The sequence below is a fragment of the Triplophysa dalaica genome, chromosome 14 (assembly GCF_015846415.1).
Source record: "Triplophysa dalaica isolate WHDGS20190420 chromosome 14, ASM1584641v1, whole genome shotgun sequence".
Taxonomy (NCBI): domain Eukaryota; kingdom Metazoa; phylum Chordata; class Actinopteri; order Cypriniformes; family Nemacheilidae; genus Triplophysa; species Triplophysa dalaica.
In genome coordinates this window covers 11,785,734-11,805,087 of record NC_079555.1, presented here as the reverse complement: position 1 = coordinate 11,805,087, position 19,354 = coordinate 11,785,734, and the positions used below count along the sequence as shown (strand labels likewise).

The following is a 19,354-nucleotide window of genomic DNA, read 5'->3' as shown; positions in this document are numbered from 1 at the left end:
TCCCACCTTCTCAATTCTCTCTCTCTCTCTCTCTCTCTCTCTCTCTCTCTTTCTTTTTCTTCTTTTCTCTTGCACTTGCTCTCCAGGGGTTCTGGGTTCCTAAGCTTCATGTTTAATGAATCCCAGAGCACCAGACAGACCAAGGAGGCAGCAAGGGAACACTCGCCCCACCCTAGAGCCGGCCAGTTTAGGAAACAACAGCAGGTCCCCAATTCTCTGATGATATGCATGAGAACCCTCCTTTCCCAACCTCTAATCCAGCGTTCAATGGCTTCCTCTGTTACTCTGTCTGAATTTTATTCATTGTGTTCCATTGCAAAACCTTTGAGGATTCAAAATGACCCCTCTGACTTATTTACTTTGGGTCATTGTGTCAAATGCTGGTTAGTCCCGGGTATGTGACTAGCTGGCAGTGTATCTGTAATGACCAGCAAAGCATATCAGATGGAGCTGATACACAAAGGTAGTCTTGCTGGTTAAGCTAGAGAAACAGCTCAGTGGGGCACATAAGCGTGCAAACACAATAGATTCCGGTGACCAGATATGCTGGTCTTTTCAGTAGGATTAGTTTTCGATATGCAGGCTTGTTTGCCGTCAGTTGTTTTCACAAACAGCTCTGGAACCCATAGAAAAGCCAGGTGTTGTTTGTCTGCCTGACTGCCCTTGTGGAATGATCACTGGCACAAAGCCGATATCGCTTTGTGTCCTGGGGCTGGAACAATTGAGGTGGGGGTAGAAGGAAAGGACAGTCAGTGGAGGGAGGGCAAGTAGGGTTCCCCTTGAGCAACAACACTGATTATAACCTGCTGGGATGTGACCCCTCAAACAGGAACTTAGAAATTGGCAATTAGGGCCCAGTTGCATAAACTTAGCCGTTAAGTTAAGACTGCGTCTTAACTAGTCTCACTGACTAGCAATTAGTTTGAACTAATCAGTCTTACTTTTCATATTTCAATGAGCCCAATCTATCTTTTTACGTTACTGATTTAAAGAAATGATGACCAGTCTTGAAGAAAAAAATGAGATGACTAACTTCTAAGACTAGTCTAAGCAGTTTGTGAAACCTGCCCCAGGTGGTCTTGTACCCTTCTTCTTGCTTCTTTTTCTTTGTACTTAGCCGACCTCTCTCCCATCTGCCGTCCTCTGAGTTCCAGTTAAAGACACAAGCCCCCGGCTTCCACCGGATAACGTGACTCAATCGTGCTCCTTACAAACATTTTACAGACGTCACATCGGTATATGCAGAACGACTGCTAAATCTCTCGAGCTTGGGAGACGCATGTTTGTGTAAGGTGTGTCTAGAAGACACAGGCAAAGAATGTGTGTGATTTGAGATATTTGACTTCTTGTGTGGATTTTAAATATTTGACTTCTTGTTTGCTTCGGGGAGGGTTAAGCCCAACGAGAACCAGGAACGAGCACACGGATAGCTTCACGATGTTGAATCCCCGTACTTCCTGCTCAACCCAGTTCCATATTGCTCCAATGACGGCCAGCTGCAACCAATGAACATTCCAGCTCACTTTTTCCATCATTTCAAATTTCTGCCATAAGCCCCTAAAATGAACAGGGGCGGACCAAATATGGGAAGGAGATTGTGTTGTGAACTCAGCGTGACCTTAAAAGCCGTCTGCTCGGTGTGACCTCTGCTTTCTGTCCTGGAGATGGCCTTAAGGGCCGGTTTGCATGCATGGTCAAACGGCTGGATTTTACGCCCCGCACGCTTCCAATTCATGTGTCTGTCGCTCTTTATCTAGTGTCCTTGTTTTATCTTCTTCCTGTGTATTCTGGATCTCTAGGCCGGGTGGTTTGACAGCCCTTCTTTTCTCTTTGGCTTATCTACCTATCGCTGTCTCTTTCTTTAATTGAATTTCAGAGTAGGTCAGTCAGTGGGTAAGGGGAGCAGGGAGGTTAGGAGCAAGGTTATCTCAAAATGGACTCATTTGAAGGGCAGAATCGAGATAGTCTGAAGCAGACTGATGAATATATAGCCCTGCTCGAGCGGGAGGCCAACAGGTTATCAAAAGTTTCTAAAAGCAGACCTCTGCTTCCATTTACCTGCTAAGTACGGTTTGCTCGCTCAACACTCCGGAGAATCACGACTGTTTCGAATTCTGGGCAAACAAAAGAATGTTACAGACATTGTCTAGATTATAGGGATTTCTCACCTCTCCTAGAATAATTTATTCATTATTGACTTATACCCCTTATGTCACTTTAGGCCAATGTGGTCATTTTTCAAGCCCCCTGAATTCCAATTACTGTTCTATGGAAGAAAAGACCAAAGAAGACAAAAATCTTTGCATCATTTTTTCCAACCATAAAAATCAGAATCTCTAATATGGTTCAGGTTGGACATCCGTTAGATCAAATGTCATTTTGTTGTCATTTGTAGAGCAATTTTAGGACCTGAATAAATTATGGTTATGTTAAGCCATGAAGGTTGATTCTTTAAAATATTTTGTGCGTAAGGGTTTTTTGAATAAGTAAAAAAAATGGTAAATTTAGGGATGCGCCATACCAGTTTTTAAAGACCAAGTACGAGTACCAAAATATATTTTTTAGCACTCGCCGATACCTTCAACACATTATTATGTGCTTTTCACATACTTTCAAAGCAAATTTCACAACATATTTCAGTCAGTTCTGTTAATTATGTTACATGAGGTATTGGTCTTTGGTATCGGTACATTTTTACGAGTACATGAGCTTAGTATCGGGCCTGATAACGATTATGGTATCTGTCCATCCCTAGATAAATTATATACGGAGGTATAAAAATGATTTGTTCCAGTATTGCACATGCTTGAGGTAATTTAAGTAGCCTGTCCTGATCCCATTCACGCTCTGTTTTCCTGTTCACTTCAATTGTCTCTTCAATATAAAAACAATAGCCAAAAGCCTCAAAAAGTTTGAAAATCCATTTCTGCTGAACCGACAGGCAAATAAATGGTGAGAATGAGAAAATTTGGAAAGGGTTGTCCCGTCACACATGCCTGGCCCCTAGTTGGCGAGGGTTGTTGGTTGTGACAAGCCCCCTGGTACCATTTCCTGAGTGGAGGAATGGGAGGTGCTGGAATATGGCGGGTGCCCGGAGGAAGGGTGGAAAGATGGGGGTGTGAAGGCAGGGCGTGCGTACGTGCAGCACAGCTTGAGACTGGTGCTGGAGGCGGAGACAAAAGAACAGGATGCTGAGCCCTGCAGGAATGCGTACGCCTCGGCAGTCTGTGCACAACACTCATCCCACTGCACACGCTGGAAAAATGAGATAGAGAGAAATAAAAAGAGAGACACAGAGAGGATAGGGTCAGGGAGGAAGAGGGTTATGATGTAGGAACTCTCTCATAAAGGAAATGATCTCTTCAGACAAAATTGCTGGGTAGAGTTGGCAGTCACATCACAGTTCCTTGTTCTCAGAGGAGCTGGGGATGGTCAACATGCTAACAGTCACATTTAGAAACATGTTCATTTAGGACCACTGGCTGAAGGAAAACACTCTTTACAGTCGTTATTGTTAGAGACCTTACTTTTCCTTTATGTACGTCTACTCAACCAGTCGAAAAATTTAGTACATCTGTTTAGATTCATATTTACCATTTTCCACATTTTAAAATAAGTCATTTATGAAATAACACTAATGTAAGTGGGAATTATACAGTGACTGCTATTTTGAAACAAAGAAAAGCTAAACTCACTTTTTATTCTTCAAAGTCTTTTGCCTTAATAAGAGCTTTGAACACTGTGGGTATTTTTTTATCGAAGGACATACGGTAGCCACCTGGAATACTTTTCCAACACTCTTAGGTTTCCAAGTGTGTTCCCACTTAATGCTGTTCCTCATTAAGTTTTTTTGGTCCTATTCTAAAAACATAATTTCAGTTTGTATATACGTGTTAAATTTTCTTTAAAGGAGCAATGGGGAGGTTTTAGGGGTCTCTAGCAGTGAGGTTGCGAGTTGAAACCAACTGCTCACTCCGCCCCTCCCTTTCGAAGCACGATGGTGGCTTTCACAGGACAAAGATGTCAGCTCGTTTTCACTTCTTTGGCGAGTGACAAACATAATTATGAAATGCGTTTTGCAGAGCGGTTTGTCCATTTGGGGCTGTGGAAACAACATGGCGAATTCCATATAAGGGGACCCGTGGTGTATGTAGATAGAAATCGCTCATTCTAATATAATAAAGACATAACACTTCCTTATGAAGACATTGTTATGTACATATTATATTCCATTTCTGTCCTCCAAAATATTACACACTTGACCTTTAAGATAATGCAAACTTTGGATTGTCAGTGGCTGTGTCCACCAAGGCGCTTTTACACGGCTGTATACACCAGGAGCTCGGCGGAAAACACCCGCTGCGGGCATAGCGTTCTGCCCCAAGTTGAGCATTTTACATCTCTGGGCGCCCGTTCGAGCGCCGGCGCTGAGCGTGGGAAAAACGCAAAGTGTGTAAAAAACGCCAGCTGCTCGTGTCTTCAGAAAACGCACCGTTTCCATTGGAAACAGTTGAAAAAAAACAGAAGTACTTTGTCCAAAATAATTCAACTATTTTAATGTAATATTTATTTAATAGTTGCTATTAATCAAATTAGTGTTTCATTTTCTTAACTGTATTGGTGGGAATAAATCAATATTGAAATTCATGTGTTTTTAATAAATGCTGAATAATTAAAAATATATATATGTGTAGTTCTAACATGATATTGGCAACTAATTGAAACAGCAATGTTTTAGTAATATAACCATTTTAATTGATATAAGTCAATTCAAAATCATATAGTTTTTTTAAATCAACACTCTTTGTAATATTTCCTCAGTGCAGTGCACCTGTCTGCAACTATTCAAATGTTATTTCTTGCTGTTTACTCAAATCAACTGTATAACTTTTGTAATGTAAATCGAACTTAAATAAGCTCTTATTCTTCTCACAGCAACACTACACATTTTCATTTGCCAGACGCTTTGCGACTTACATTTGAATATCCTATAGATTTATACAAAGGTATGTGCAATCCCCTGGGATGGAACCCACAACCTTGCGTGGTAAATGCAATGTGTCTTACCACTGAGCTATAGGAAAGCAGCAACATACCACAACTATCGTTACGTCTCTGTTTTGTGGCATAGGCCGGGAAGCGCATGTCAAGGGTACTTTGAACCAGCTGTTCCACATTGCTGTCTCCAAACTGGAAGGTCTTTCAAAAGCCAGAGCGCTAAGCTAACTTTCAAAAACCCAAATGGATTCCAGGCCTGTGTACACAATGTGCACCATGTCAAGTGTTAGCCTGTCTGGGTGTTGTTTATTACTGTAACTTCCCTTAACCTGAGGGATGTCGATCCAGCCTGTAACACTCACAAACATTCCTGAGTGTGAGTCAGTGCTAACCATTTTCAAAGGAGGAACATACCGCACCTTTTAGCAAGATGAAAATTTACGACATGAACTGTGGCATATTTTTTGTCACCCTTAAAGGCCCCTCGGACTTCTTGAATGTGTTCGGTAACATTATAAGCAGGAACAGACCGCTAATCCAATCAAGGTTCAAACTCAAAGCCCAAACCAGACCGGGATACCCAAGGCCCAGAGTCGACCGTCTCCGACTTCCAACCTCAAATCCTATAATCACATTTCCAAAATATGTCTGAGGTTTTCCTCTCAGAGGAGCTGTGGTCAATAATGAGAATTAGTAAAGTGTCTGCCAGTCATTTTTCTCTAACAAGGACCACATTTATTGTGCAGGAGATGTGAGATGCGTTGGTATGCCCAACGCAGCGGCACAACACGGAGGTAACAGGTGACAAAGAACAAATGCAGGCTCCTCTTTCTCCTCAACTGATCCTACATCAAGAGCGCTCCTCATTCTGCACAGAACAAGCCCAGGCAGGTTGTCACGGCAACAGTGAGGGAACGTAGTCTCACACTACCTGCGTCACTGGAATTCCACGTATGTGCGTGCGTATATGTTTGAGAGTGCTTGATGTGCAGGCACTTAGTCCGAATTAAGGCGAAAGAAACCGATCCAGAAACAAAACCTGAAGATTTTCAATTCTCCCCGCATTGGTGTTCTGGAGTCATTTTACTGCAATGTTTCCATCCATGCTTTACACCTGGACTTATTTCAGAATTCTGAAAGTCTCTCATTTCAAAATATGTTAAAACTAGAAGCAGTAATAGAAAGATAAGCGTGCAAAATAACAGAAGGGTGCAGTTTGTTGTTCTGACTGTATGAATTCCACCTCATTTGGCGGTTGGAGTCAGATGATCTTGATCAGACATGATTTATTCAGTTGTGTGTGAGTGTTTTATGTTCGTAGGAAGTAGAGGCTTAGGGCTCCAAATAGGATGCCTAATTAAAAACCGGAGCCCAAATTCAACCATGCTCAACATCTTAATCATAATCAACAAAAACAGCTTAACCGCTTCACGGGTCAAATGTAGCACTGACAGGAATGTGCCTGTATTTGTGTTTCAGGGGTTGTGTGTCTGGAAAGATGATGCGACATGTCATAAACAAAACTGGCCTGATTAAGTGCAAATCACATGCAAAAGATCCATTTATTGAACAGAATTATTTTGCTGAGGCAAATTCTGTTATCGCTGTAACAGACTTTCGCCGAGATAAACCTGTTCCACAGAAACAGGGTCACCTGTTGCCTGATTTAATCAGTGACGTATATTATTAATGCACAAACTGAAACCTGCCTTGTCAGTATGCATCACACATATTTATGCCACACTTAACCTGGAAGATTGTAATCGGACCCCCACACACACACACTGCCATTTCTTCACTGTCAGCTTCAATCCATCCACTTATTCGCCCCTCCAAATTTGCCCCATTCAAACGCTTGATTAGATTCTTTCCACAACAATCCGTCCCACCAGTTTCTCACAGAGCTTAGTAGTAAACATTTACACAATGGACATTCCAAAGAAGGAGCCATTGTCACTGAGAGTATTTGCCTTCACACAGAAGAATCTCTTTCTTTCAGCGGTACAGGACTGTTTTTTCTCTTTGCCGCCTTCCTCAGGGGTGGTCCGGGGAAGATAACCCAACAGAGGTGCTGATACAGATCAGATTTAAGAGGACCGCCGGAAGAATGGCCTGCTGAAACACGGGATAGGAAAATGCCATCTATTTGCAACCTGTAAATGCTCATGAATGAGAAAAGGGTTTCGTTTTGGATTCATTCATGTGTTTTAAATGAAAATGGGATTTGAATTAATGACAAATTACACTTTCACTGGTAGCAGTCTTAATATGATAAATGTTAAATTGTTACTTGATAAAATTAACCTAGCTCGGAAACACAAACAGATGAAATTTGATGATGGAATTGTGATCTGTTCTTAATAATCCTATCAGAGGCATATAAAGTCATCATACTGAATCCAGGTCAGTTCTTCTTTAATAACCTCTCAGTATGAACTGCAGCTATGAAGAGTATTGTGAACTCCGGCTAGAGGTCAGCTGGATGACCCGTGTGGGAATTTTCAGTTTGTGATGTGCAGTATATGTGTTGATTCCTTTTGACCACAGACTCACTTTAAAAAGTAGTCACAATTAAAAGACATGGCAATTATACCAATGATCATTTCCATTGTTTACAAACGCGTGAGCAGCAAAATAAATTGTAAAAATATTTGTTTCTATACATTACTGTACATTACATTTTTTCCAAATATCTTTCTTTGTGTTTATCGACACAGTTTTTACAGGTTTGGAACAACTTGGGTGTTAATGATGACAGAATGTTCTTTCTTGTGGGGAATATAGGCATACCTTCAGGAATTTGTTGTTTTGAAAGGCTTTCATTCTACACATGAAACTCATGGGCTCTTTTATTTATAAATAGGCCTCTCGTGTTTTTATACGAATATTTTTTTTTCATACTAAGATGTGGATTATGAGTGTGTGAAAATCCTACACCTAATATAGCTCAAGCTCACATTTCGTACATTTTTGTGATGACGCATTTGTTGAGGCCGCGCCCCCTTCAGCTTGATGCGTGACTTGCATTTGTCACACGCCGTTATTTGAAATGATCTGGCGGGGGTTTGTCACGACATCCGCCGCTCAAGTGTTACACAACGCGCTGCCGTGAGAGGAGCCGGAGCGCCTCTGCGCTTCTCATGCAAATCTATTCACTAGCTTTACTCTCCCTTCCTCCACCATTACACACACAGACCTGGGGACATGCACGCTTAGCTGGCTCTTTCGTAATTGTCTATTATTATCCAACAACACAAAATGTATATTTATGTTATTTTTAGTGGAGAATTAATGCACGCATTCTGCACTGTGACAAGGCGACATCATGAAATTATTCATGTGGTAGTCTGTTGCTATTTTAAGGCAGCCCTATTATATACAGGAAATATAATGACATAAAAAATAAAAGCTACTTAGTATGACCGATAGTTTTCAAATTCGCTTTTAAACCCGGTCTCATTTCCTGCTTGCACGAGGATGTCAACCATGTCAGGTGTCTGATGCTTTATCTCTCTCTCACGACACAGAAAGGATAAGTGCAGAGCTGTCACGCCATCATCGTTCACTCCGACACAGTGGCCATCGGCTTTAATTGATTTTTGAGATTGTTTTTACACACGTTTGCGTGCAGACAGTAGAAAAAGACCATTTGGTGTTCGGGTACCCTGGGAGAAAAATTCCCTGAGGACGCGCGAGGCTTAAAAATTGTATGAGGAAGCGAATAATAAACCTCGCAAGTTTATCTGTTAGTGTAGTGGAACACAGCTGCAAGAAGAAACTAAATAGAAATACCATCTCACTTTTAGAAAATACCATACAAAAATCTATTTTTCATAGATTAATTTCGACCGAAATAACTCAAAGGAACGTGGCTAGGCATTAGAATTTGTTTATTGTATATTTAACATAGATTATGTAATTCTGTGCTCACTGAATTGTATGTACAACCGATACATAGGCTATTGGCAAATCCAATATAAGGTTCATCGTAATTTTAATAGGTTGCCATCTCTAAACCTACTCAATCCCATCCCTTCTGTTACGCCACATACGCAATTTACCCTACTGCGTGTTGCACGCACAGGGATTGCACGCACAACCTTTTGTGACATCCAGACGCACGCAAGGGACACACACGCACGCAAACACACACACACTTGTCGTTTCGTCAATGTTCTATTTACATTACACACTTCCCCACACACCATAGCGTGCCTGCGTTAACTCTACAAACGCAAGCCTCCCAGTCCCACGGGCATATTGCCATTAGTGGTTGCATTTCGGTTACAACACGTCCAACCAGCTGCTTAATAAATAATTAATAAACGTAGTTATTAATATTCGTTAAGGACAATAATAACAATAATTACATTATTTAATCTTAAACATGACCACTCCATTGTTCAATAAAACGAGACTTACGGAAGTTAAAAATGGTTCAAGTAGTAAATTGTGGTGAGACCATTGGTTTTACTAAAATGAAAAGAGAAGGATCTCATAAACCTAAACATTTTCGTGACTCTTTACGTAAACCAGCTGTTCTATTTCGAGCACGCGCGTCATATACCGTTCCGAAAGTTTCTACGCTATTTGCGTAAACACAACGTTGATACCATGGAGACTGCGTAACGCTTTACTTACCACTCACGTTTTCACTCGGAGTGCTGGACCGAGTAGGCTACAGCCTGTGAGGTGTATTTGTTTACACTAAAGTGATTGAACAATTTTTTGTTGGTATATCGATAAAACAATGGGTATGTATTTGCTTTGAACGTACTTTTTTTTGTTTAACCAAACGGTTAAAAGATGTAGGTTTAATGGTTTAAGCTCGAGCATTTTGCTATGCTAAGTAAATCGTTTAAAATGAAACTCTTAGCACAACAAATAAAGCTGTTGTATTAAAAGTCTTAAAAACGTAATATTAGCGCAAAGAAGATATTACAAGCAGATATTGATAGAAACTTGCAAGAATCACGTAAGATACACCGAGTATTGGATTTGGGGTAATTATTGCATGAAAGTAACAATTATTTAGCCTACGTTGTGTCTGTATGTCAATACAGTAACATTTGCATTTTTTCTTCTGTCCTGTAGAGGAGACACCCAGGGAGCGATCTGATAAAGAGGAAATGGAAATACACACCCCTGCTTACCCCCTACCTCGAGAAATACAGCAGGTAAAAACATTCATTTCACAGGTGTAACACTCCTGCTATGCAGATATATAATTGGATAGGTTCTCAGTTAATTGTTGTTACAGACACAAATGCTGATACTTTGTTATTCGTTGTGTTCCGGGGCAGCTGGAGAGAGATACGAGGAGATTCAACACTCGCTCTCTCTCAGATTTACTCAGGTGTCTTTGTGTCACGAGGTCATGTTGCTCTGGGTCATTTAGAGGAGTTCTATTATCCGAAAAAAACTATTCTGTGTAGTAAAAAATCATTAGGATTGACCTAAGAGTACTTGTATTTTTGTCTTTGTCTCATAGCTCAGAAATAGGTCAACCAGTTAAGACGTATTTTATTCTTAAACATACAAAAGTTTGCCAGGAAAGGCGTTTGATCAAAACATCATGAATTCTTTCTTTCACGTAAGAGTTTTCTTAAGAGTTACTTGTAACGTATTTCAGGATGCATGTAGCTTGCATTCTAGAAAGGATAATTCACCCTAAAATCTAAATTCTGCCATCATTTATTCAACCTCATGTTGTTAAAACCTATATATGACTTGTTCTTCTGTTGAACACAAAGACATTCTGGGAAATGTCTCAGTGGTTTCGTGTCTATACGATGGAAGTCAATGGGGACATATTGTTTGGTTAGCAACGTTCTTCAAAATATTTTCATCTGTGTTCTGCGACAGAAAGAAAGTCATACAAGTTTGGAATGACATGATTGTGAATAAAGAATGAGGAATTTTCCATTTTGGGTGAACTCTCCTTAACCTGCACGGATTAAAAGGTAATATTTATAGCAGAGAACAATGCCAATATATCTTCTTGTTTAAATCTTTTTAATAATCAGGAAATAGATGTTATTCCATTAAACGCATCATAGTTAAACTACCTCATTGATAGCATACCTTGCAACAGGGAGGATCCCGGTTAGATGGGGTATTGTGTTTTCTGGCCCAGATGCATGGCATTCATGGCATACCTCTTGCAGGGTAAACGCAAGGTCATAAACACCTTCTAGCTATTTCCTTTGGGCTTTACCAATTAATTTAATGTGACTTGTAAAAACAGTTTTTCACACAATGCCTCAGATGTTTTTTCTTGACTGACCCCTCTCTATCTCTTGTGGTGAAATCCAAATGACTTTCATTCCTGACTCCTTTTTGTCATCCCTGGCTGTAATGTCTTATAAAACAAGGCAACTGCTTTGGATTTCCAGCCTTTCCACTATTCATTTTTGATGTTAGCGTGGCAAGTAGCTCCACTGTGACAAGAGAAGTGATGGAGTCACACCATGGTGCCTCTCATTCCAGCTCTGCTTCTTTCTAAATAATGAATGAGATGAAAACAGCCACATTTTTGTACCCTGGGAGACATGAGAGGATAATGGCGGCAAGTGTTGCGTGTTCAAAGGCATGTTTGTATCCTCAGCTTCCATCGTCGCCTAGTACACGAGCAATTCTTCTTTGTCCTCTTACCTGCCTGGGTTTCCTTGCCAGGGTTCAATGATGTCATGCCAAAAGACAAAATTATAATATTTTATTTTGTTGAGTATATAGGAGGTAGTGGTCAAACCCCCCCCCCCTCACTTTTGGCATGTTTGTCTCTGTGTTGGGCTTTAGATCAACATGCAGTCAAAGGTTAATTTTCCCAGTCACTGCACTTGTTCTTCCTCCACGCGAGGAAGTGTGTGCGAAGACAGAAGAAGTAGGGAATTGGGGAGCTCATTCAGGCGTCAAATGCACCCATGACTGCTGAAGGCCATCGTCTGAACGGCACACCCCCCCTCCCCTGCCCCAAGTGAAGTGGCAGTCTACGCCCCATCCCCCTGCCAACAGGCATCCTGCTCTCATGTAACGCGTTGGCACGGTGTGTCCAGATGAGAATCTCGGTGTTGGCTCATGGTACAGTGAGCACCACGGGGGGTCTTTATCTCCATGAAAGTACACAAAGCAGCAGTCACGAACCGTCCTCTTTTACTCAGACGCGCTCGAAAATCACACACTCTCGCCCATATGGACAAAAACAAACACTCATGCCAACGCACAATCGTGTGCAAACTTAATTTAGGAAACAAAGATGAGGAACCACTTAGCCAGCTTAATCTGTGAGAATTTTATGGACAGTGGATAAAGAAAAAGATAACATCACATGCTGGACTCTTAATACTGATTATTGTAATTTTGCTAAATAAACGTGTTCTTTTATCTAGCAGAACCAGAAACTCGATTCAAATGCACAGTTGTCAGATGAAATTCATAACAGGTTCCCTCGCGTGAGGTTTGGATGGGGCTGTGGTAATTTGCAGAGGTATTGGGGGTATGTTGCGTGTCTGTAACACTGACCCATTTCTGCCATGGGATTTGACAGGGTTCAAGTGAAGAGCGGGAGGGGTGGGGCGAAAAAAGATTAGGATTCTGTTTTGAGACCTTTGCACGTGAGCCGCTCTTTCCTATTTTCTGCTTGAGACAAATCCCACAATGCTTAATCAGGTCTAAAAGATTTCATATAATTAATGATGGGTCTTTACTTCCTTGATAAGACTTATCCTGTTATTTTAAGAGACTGTGTACAGTCATATGTTCAATTCATCTTCACATTTTTCTGAGAATTGGTTGAAGCTCTGTCATATGAATTAAAAAAGATATAAAAAGGCATTTTTTTTATTTATTTGATCTTAAAGATGAAGTGTAAACTTTTTGTGACTTACATTCTTATACTACCTATACACTCATAACCTGTTTATCAAATACTTTTACTAAAGTTGAACAGATATTTTTTTCAGTTTAATGATGAGTGTAAAAATGAACTTTCGTAAGGGTGCAGAATCAGGGCCAGTGTCCATCGTCCTGGAGTTTTCATTTTTGGGTGCACTATCGCTTTAGGAGCTTTATTTATACCAGAACTTTGGTAAGGTAGATTTGTAAGCACTGTGTGTATGTTTCAGTGTTAAGTGGATGTGTCAGTGCTAGGAGTAAGGATCTATCCAACGGGCCATTACTGTCAACAAAACACATTCCTACTGGTGGCAGACATCCCCCCCAGGCCAGCATGTGCGTGTATTTATAAGCCTATGCATGCGTGCCTGTCTTTGAACGTGACCTAATGCGTGAGTGAGAGAGAGGGGGATCAGAGTCGTTAGATTTCGTGCAATGTCTGCATTTTCCAGGAGGACTGTGTGTTTGCGTGTCTGTTTAGACAGTTGGCTAAGCCGGATCACGAATAGGCTTTAACAGACAGAAGGTCAAACTCACAGAGCAAAGTGTTATATATGTGTGTGACCCTTGTAAAACCGAGCACTGCAAAATAGCACTTTTTTATTTTTATATAAAAAATTTGGTGCATTTACTAACTGCTAAAGGACTGCATAATTGCACAGTATATTACTAAAATAATTAGGGATGCTCCGTTCAGGATTTTTGCTGCCAACACCAAGTAGGCCTAGCGATTTCTTGTCATTTTGATCGGCCAGCATGGATCCCGCTTCCAATGCTTCAAGCTTTATATAACTGATATGTAAGCTCTCTAGTCACGTTAACCTTTTGTAGATAAAGTAATACCATGGATGTTACCTTGGTTATATTTTTGTTATATTTTCCATTAATCAGGTTTGTCGTATTAAATGTTTTGAACATTGCTCCTCCATGTGAGACGATGACATGACTGCGCCACCAAATCATTGCTGTCCCCACGCATCATGTACTGTAAGTCCACATGCGTTAATGTCATCAAATTTGTGACATTTTCTGCATTTTTTCGCATCCGTCAAGCATTTTGAGTGGCCTTTTTAACAATTCAGAGACACCATACAAACGAGAGCCAAATACGAAAAAACGCATACAAAAATTTCAGGCTGTTTTGTGCAAAGACCTTTACTGTACAAAGTGAATTAAACTAATTTTAAGGATATTGTTTTATTCAAAAACAAAATGATTCTGTCTGATTACAATTTCCTTGAAGTGATCTTCTGCGCCCATTTTCCAAGAAACTGTGTGATTGATTAAAGGCAAATAGAGATAGAGAGGTTCTAAAAAACAGAATTACTTATTCATGAATCTGTCTATGTGCTGCAATCAGCACGATTGGCCTCCTATGAATAAACAGAACTGAGTATACGAATGAAAATGATTGATGTGTCGAGATGTAGCGATACAAATGCAAATCAATCATTCTGGTTTCCTTCTCAACAAGAAGGTTCACTTCTCGTTTCCAAAGCAATAAGATCTGCATGTGTCGCAGAATTTACAGTAATCTTTACTGTAAAGCTACTTAAACACAGCTGCAGGCTTAGCGGACACGATCACATGTTATCTTACAGTAAATGTAACAGAAACTAAGGCTATTTAATAATAATGAAACTACAGTGCCTATCCTCCTGTTATAATTTCTGTTTTTAGTCACATATGAAATGAAAGAAAAACATGTTCACAGCATTGTGTTGCTCAGATGGAGGTTTAATGGTCTTTGGTGTGGTAGTTACAGTTTGACAGGTCTTTTGCAGTCGGGAGGAGTGAATTGACTTGGATATTTGTCATGATCCAAGGGTTATCATAAAGCTGCCATTAGTTCAGTGAAGTGTAATTGTGTACAGAACTGACTCATAAGATGGCATAAAACATGTGCTATGAAATGATAAATATCCTTTAACTCTCTTCCCAGACTGCCCGTCAGTTATGAGTGTGTTTCTCAGAAGTATGCATTTGTGATGTTTTTTAATACATTATTTATTTATCTTTTGTCGATTATGGAAATTTTGTCCATTGGGGAAATTATGGAACTAAACTTCCTTGTTTGTTTTTGACTGCTGTATTTGAATTAAATGTATACAGAAATGAACTGATGATCGTGTATATGTGTGTTCAGATGGATCAAACAGAGAAGGCCTGCCGGTACTGTGGCGTGAGTTATTTGATCCTGCACGAGTTCCAGCGTCTGCAGGAACGTCTGCAGGAAGTGGAGAGAGAGCTGGAGAGAGCGAGAGGGAGTGTAGAGAGAGAGAGGGCTGTGAGAGTGGAGCTCCGGCAAGCCCTCGATCATCTGGATGAGATGAAAGCAGCGGTGCTTCAGCAGGAGGATACGTGAGTTTCCATTATATTTCCACTAATGCAAACATCTGATTATTCTTATAGATGTTTTCCTGTGATGCACAATCTATTTTATTTTTTATTTATATTCATATTTGATTGTATATTTAGTGTATTAAATGAAATTAATACTACTCAACAGTTATTGATTCTTTGTGGAGGTCTTCTGGAAGTTAAAGGGGACATATGGCGCAAAACATGTTTTTCTGTGTCCGGCTTGTTATAAGTTGCCCATGCATGTAAATTCCATCTAAAAGCGAATGCTCACCCAGACCTGCCTGAAACGCCTCGTGTAACCACACCCCCACAAATCTACATCAGTTTGTGGTATGAGTTGACTAAGTCCGCCCAAATGTGCACGCAAATAAGGTGGGCGCACCAGTCAGTACAATTGCTTTGGAACATGATGTTCCGATTATGGTTAGAGGCGTTACATTTCCGTCACACGCTTGCAGTATTTGAGCAATCCCTACACTCTGGTTAACTGGCCAATCATAGCACACCTTGATTTTCAGAGCGGTGAGCTTCGTAAAAAATCTGCAGGTTTCAGAAAGGAGGAGATGCAAACATGTAAGCTATGTGGAAAATACAGGGTTCTTAAATCATGTGTCTACATTGCATTACATCTAAAACAAATGATAATATTTAATATATTTAATATGACCCCTTTAAGTTTAGGCCACATGACGCTTGTTTATGTTGTTGTGCTGAAACCGTCTATAGACCACTTTGGAAAACCTAAACCATGCTGGTCCAACACTGGTCCAGGAGAACATAAATTTTTTCACCTTTCACATGTTTTTTTTTTATTATATACCGTATGTAAGGTTTAAAAAATAAATGTAATTGGATCGGCTGCTGGACCAGTGTTTACACATCGCAAAGTGGTCTATTCTCAAACAAAACTAAAGGTTTTATCTATAAACTGTAATCTTGACCTTCTATGTTTAGAAGATTTAAGAAGAGAGTTGTGGGGGTCTTTTTCCAAGTTATCTGAAATGGCGATTTTTTCCTTAATGCAAAAAAAATTATGCTAAAAGACCAAATCCCATTTTCCTTTAAATGTAGTTCGATTGTAAACCCTGGCAATGCTGAAAAGGATTTCAAACTTTCCATTTTCTAGAATATATGCCTTTCTTAACTCCATCCCCTAATGTTCAAAGGCTGTAAGCACCCACAGGCCAATGTATATAATCCATACGCATAATTTTACCCCCACTCACCCACTTTACACTTCAAACAGCATCTGCCCACTCCATACCCAGAGCATTGGTCTCTTTGTGGTTTCCGATCACGCGTCATTCTACCCGGTCAAACTAGTAAGTGAGTCAGGTCATGACTGAAAAACGTTAGCATACTAATGTAAATTATGTGTCACATGCTTACATACGGACGTGCATGTTTTTCCCCACATAGCATGTGTGTATGTGTAATTCTGTGTGTGTAAGTGCTGTGTATGTGTGAATGGTTCATCATGCCCTGCAGGTACTTGAACACCTCATTTTGGCTTCCCTCACTACAGTAGAACCGTGTACGTCCTCTTTCCCAGCTGACGCAGATTCCAAGCATAATTATACCAACGCAGCAATCAAAAAATAAACCTCTCAGCGCCTACGCCTATGCAGCTTAGCACAGACAGAAACTCTGAGAATGAAGAGGAGACAGAGAGCGAGCGGATCCTATTTCAGGGCTGTTCCCCCACTGTGGCTGATAATAATAGCAGGTTGTGTCGTCCCCTTGAGCTCACGAGAAATTCTTAACAGCACAGCAGTCGTGCTTCTGGATCGGCCTCCGCGATTCATTCATAGCTAGCACATTCCAGACCTGACACGACAGGAGGGTGCACACGGGTGCACATTCGGCTTGTGCATCCATGCGCTTTAGTTTGAGAAAGGTGGATATGAGGAGGCTAGAGGATCCATTTTCTCAACCCTATTTATGATGGTCTTAAATCAGGTGTCGATTTAAAAGAAACTGGGTCACGGCTTAACATGCCAGTGAGATTTTTTTCAAATAACAACAATCAGCTGCAGGCCTGGTTGAGGCTTTCGGTTTGACTCAGACAGTTTTGCGACCTGCTTGTGAACCCGTTGACTTGACTCAAAGCAATAGAGAGGAAGAGGCGGACGTGAGATGGCAGTAAGTGGGTCGTGAGAGAGAGGGTATGTGGGAGATGTAGATAGTTAGTGGGCAACAACATCCGTGACAGCAGTGTGAGAATGAAACAGATTCAGTGATGTTTGCGAAGGTGCTGTATGGTTTCTCATGCATACTTTATGCATAGCTACCTGTGCATTGGTCTTTTTTAACCTTTTTAATTAAGGAAAATGTGTGTATTTTCTATGCCACTACTAAGCAACACCAAACAATAATGTTTTTAGACAGGTTTCCAAAACATTTCGCCTCCGTGCCATTGGATGGATTGACAGGTAATCCCACCTGCGCCATTGGTTGTTGCTAAAATGGGTCGCTCAAACAAATAGAGCCATGTTGAAAGCACCACAGAGCCCCATTTGTTTACAAAACCAACCCTTTTTCTGAAGGGCTACAGTACCCTGCTGTTGAGTTTAATGCAAACCCTGCTCCAAAACACCTGCCTTTAATGTTCTGGTCTTGAACACCTTGATGAACTGCTTTGGATCTAAAGGAAAATAAAGAAAGCTATTCAGTTTTATATTTTTAGCACTTTTTACAAAGTGCATTGTTGCAAAGCAGCTTTAAAGAATCTTTTACATCGTAGAACACAATTTATATTCTTTTTACATTTTAATTCTTATAATAAACTATTATGTAGTTATTTAGTTGATGGTTGTGTTTATGTGAGTTCAGTGTATGAAATGTAGCGGCATCTAGCGGCAAGGTTGCGAATTGCAACCAATGGCTCACTCCAACCCTCCCTTTCGAAGCACTACAGCGGCTAACTCTAGACTAAAATGTCGTAATTCATAATGTTTTAATGAAATGCTATGTAGAGCAGTTTGTCCGTTTAGGGCTACTGTAGAAACCACATGGTGAATTCCATTTAAGTGGACCTGAGGTGTATGTAGATAGAAATAGCTCATTTTAAGATAATAAAAACTTACCACTTCATTATATAAGGTCTTTATACATCTCTGAAGACATAATTATGTATGGGCTTGGCTTTTATATTGGATTTCTCTCAATAGAGGCTCCAAAAATGATAAACAGCACCTTTAAAGCCCATGTAACATTTTAGATTACATTCATATGTTTTTACATGTATGGATTTGTGTGTGACAATGATATAAATGTATACTGTTAAAGGTTTTGTGTTTTTTCACTTCCTCAGCGCTTCTCTCGGTTATAGAGAACTTGCTATAATGTCATCACTTGTTGCGTGCATGCTTATCTGTGCCTGTGTATCTGTTAACACACCTGGCACCTCTTTCTCTGTGTGAGGTTACATTGAGGTTAACGTATATATGTGTTGCATGCCTGCGTTACATACGTGTCACCGCCTCGTAACCTATACTGTGTGAGCACGAAGAGGCTTTATCCTTGTGGTTGGCACAGGAAGTGGAAGAGGGTAGTGTATAGATGCAGTGTTTTTCTCACAACACACACACACACGCACATGCATGAGTCATTTATTTAAATGCAACTTTGTCATATCAGGTTGTGAATAAGCTATGCACGCTGGGGAGTTATTTATATGCTAATGCACGTTTGTTCCATTTCTAGGTGTAGGAAAAGGCTTTAGTTTTGACAAAATGATGCCTGACAGCTTCAATTAGTTTGAAATATAAACGTACACAAGGCTTCGCTATGATTAGCTTTGGTTTCACCTTTACTAATAGTGATTGACAGGCCAGCTTTGGTATTTGCTTCTCTTACACCTTTCAAAGTATTCCAAGTTATTTATGTCTGCTGTGTTTTTAATTAGTGTACAAACATGCATGTTTGGGACTCCTTTAGCAGGTTTACATTTAAATTCAGATGTTTGGATGTGGTCACCAGGTCAGCTCGTGGTGGAGCTGTTCCTCTTTTTTGTATGCATGAGTTCAGATGGAGGTCACACAATGGCATCTTTCATTATTTATAAGTGGCTCTGTCATGCATCTATTTGTGTGATTGT

The 19,354-nt window shown here is 40.4% G+C and overlaps 1 protein-coding gene across 4 annotated transcripts in view; it reads left to right on the top strand.

The window, feature by feature from the left end:
- The first annotated feature begins 9,648 nt into the window (after positions 1-9,648).
- lekr1 (leucine, glutamate and lysine rich 1) overlaps positions 9,649-19,354 on the top strand; it is a 63,623-nt gene continuing 53,917 nt past the window's right edge. For all 4 annotated transcript variants that reach the window (XM_056766322.1, XM_056766321.1, XM_056766320.1 and 1 more), the window contains exons 1-3: positions 9,649-9,752; positions 10,093-10,175; positions 15,038-15,252. In XM_056766322.1, coding sequence (XP_056622300.1) covers positions 9,749-9,752; positions 10,093-10,175; positions 15,038-15,252 — 302 coding nt within the window. In that variant the 5' untranslated portion in view covers positions 9,649-9,748. The remainder of the gene's footprint in view (positions 9,753-10,092; positions 10,176-15,037; positions 15,253-19,354) is intronic.